Raw genomic sequence first — 2,127 nt, 5'->3', positions numbered from 1 at the left:
CCTACTGCGACACGAAGTTTCATCCGAAGGACTTGTCCCACAGTGGGATTCGAACTTGCAACGTAAAGATCAACTTATTTCGTGGCTCCAGAGCAGACTCTCTAATCACTTCGCCACGCGGTCGACTGGGGTCCCAGAGAGGAATCGAGGTAAGTATTATTTGTTGGACTTTGGTGTTGAGGCCTAAAAAATTGTTTGTTTCCTGTAACATTCCTAAAAAATAATGGGTCGGTAGGTAGGGATTTTTTTAAAAAATAAATTTCTTAAGTGTATAGAAGATAATAAAACAAAAAAAAACATATCAAGTTTTAATATGTCATTTATTTATTTTTCCCAAATGGTCTAGCAACAAAGACCTTCCTTCCAGAGTTTTCACAAGTGGTACAAATTGGTAATACAGTTTTGTACATATTTCTCATTTCTGATTTTGGATCAGCATTTGGTGTTCCACAGTGGTAACAAACATCCACCTGGCCAAAACCCGAACCATAATATGGAATTTCAATAGGAGAACTACATGTTAAAAGAGGTCGAACAACAAGCTGATGGTATAAAGAATGATTCTGGGGAAGGAGTGGAGCCCACATGAGTAGTTGAATTCAGATATGGCAAGGGCAATTGCCATTTTCTGGCGATCTGTACTAATCTGAAAAAACAACAAAATGAACAATTCTAAAATAAGACTAAGGTGAACTTCAAGATGTGAGCACTTGCAGAGGATCTGTATTTGTGTGATCAATATCAATTTAAAAGATCATACCTTTAGATTTGAATAAACAGCCCTTGGTTTCTGACACTCGGTACATTCCACAATGCACCTTGCATTCTGGGAAGACAGAGCTACTCCCCTGGATGTTTCCTGATCTGGCAACTGTCCTACTTCAGTTGACACCTCGGTAGATGAGAGAGAGTTCTCTTTGGAGCCTTGGTCTTCACAATACTGGACCTAGGTTTTGCCTCAACAGTATCCTCCATCTTCACCTGCTCACGCAACAAAATATATGTATCAACAAATACTGAAAGGTCTTCAATCAGATATTACATTAGAAAAACAGATACATACCTCTGTATATGGCTTGTAATGTGCACCACTGTCATCCAATACAGGATCAGGAAGCCAATGTTCTGGACAATTCTCTGTGTTAGGGAGACAGCAGGCCCGATCATTACATTTCCGTATTTGAAATGTGTACTGCCTTTCTCGACAATGTTTTGCTTTCCAGTCAATGTAGGCTGCATACTTTCCTGTAGTTACGTTAGTAACCTGCAAAATATTTTACAATCTCTACTAGTGTGTCTGACAGTGTGCAAGATGGAACACATATTAAATGTACTAACACTTAAGCTTATATGTTCTTACAACCCTTTGTCAAATCTAGGGTTGGAAAAAGTGCACGTGCACGTCTTTGTAGCAATGAGATCTCATCCTCTCGGAGACTATCCATCACCTCTACTTTCTGGCCATAGAATCTAATTCTACAGAATCTACTGGAGATAATTCTTTTCACATTCTCCATTGCCTCAGACCAAGGTTTTTGAATATCAGGGTGCTCTCGTAGATCCTTCATGCTGTTACACCTCTTCGCAACTGCTTCAGCAGCCTCAGGAATCATTTTCTCCCTATTATAAAAGATACATAGAAATTTAATAGGTATGTCCAACCAAAATTAATAATCTATTCATTGTATATATTAAATTAACTGAAATTTAATACCTTTCAAGAGAACAGTTCTGAAGACCTAACTTAAGAACTGACATAACTCTCTCTGCAGGGTTGGTGAAACTTTGACAATTTTTGAAACTTTGGCAATTGGTGAAACAAATAATTTTTTTTAGGCCTGATGACAGTGATGTGCAAGGTATTTTTTTCTGTTTGGATATATAGGTTTTGCTTTGTCAAAAAGCTGTTTAAACTTAATTTGTTTTAAATCAATGGAGAACAGGACATTTACTTGCACGAGGAAGGTCGTTGCAATTTTATTTTCTATGATTCCTTGGCATCATTAAGAAGTATCACGGATTTAATCATTTTAAATGCTGTTTATCTTTATTGAGATATATTTATAATTGCAAATGTTTGCCCTTATATAACACTTTGAACAAGGCATTTTTACACCTGCGTAAAAC

At 37.1% G+C, this 2,127-nt stretch overlaps 1 protein-coding gene across 1 annotated transcript; it reads right to left on the bottom strand.

The window, feature by feature from the left end:
* Window positions 1-321: 321 nt before the first annotated feature.
* Window positions 322-1,613, bottom strand: LOC134232975 (uncharacterized). Its single transcript, XM_062714966.1, has 3 exons — window positions 1,449-1,613; window positions 1,064-1,264; window positions 322-981 (listed from the first exon to the last, which is right to left on the bottom strand). Exons 1-3 carry the CDS (start codon window positions 1,611-1,613, stop codon window positions 877-879), a joined length of 471 nt encoding a protein of 156 aa, XP_062570950.1. The 3' UTR covers window positions 322-876.
* Between the last annotated feature and the right edge of the window lie 514 nt (window positions 1,614-2,127).

Source organism: Saccostrea cucullata, unplaced genomic scaffold (assembly GCF_032062105.1).
Source record: "Saccostrea cucullata isolate Sc308-1 unplaced genomic scaffold, CSIRO_AGI_Scuc_v1 ctg56, whole genome shotgun sequence".
Taxonomy (NCBI): Eukaryota; Metazoa; Mollusca; class Bivalvia; order Ostreida; family Ostreidae; genus Saccostrea; species Saccostrea cuccullata.
The sequence above is the reverse complement of the archived record's forward strand: the minus strand, read 5'-3'. Positions and strand labels throughout refer to the sequence as shown.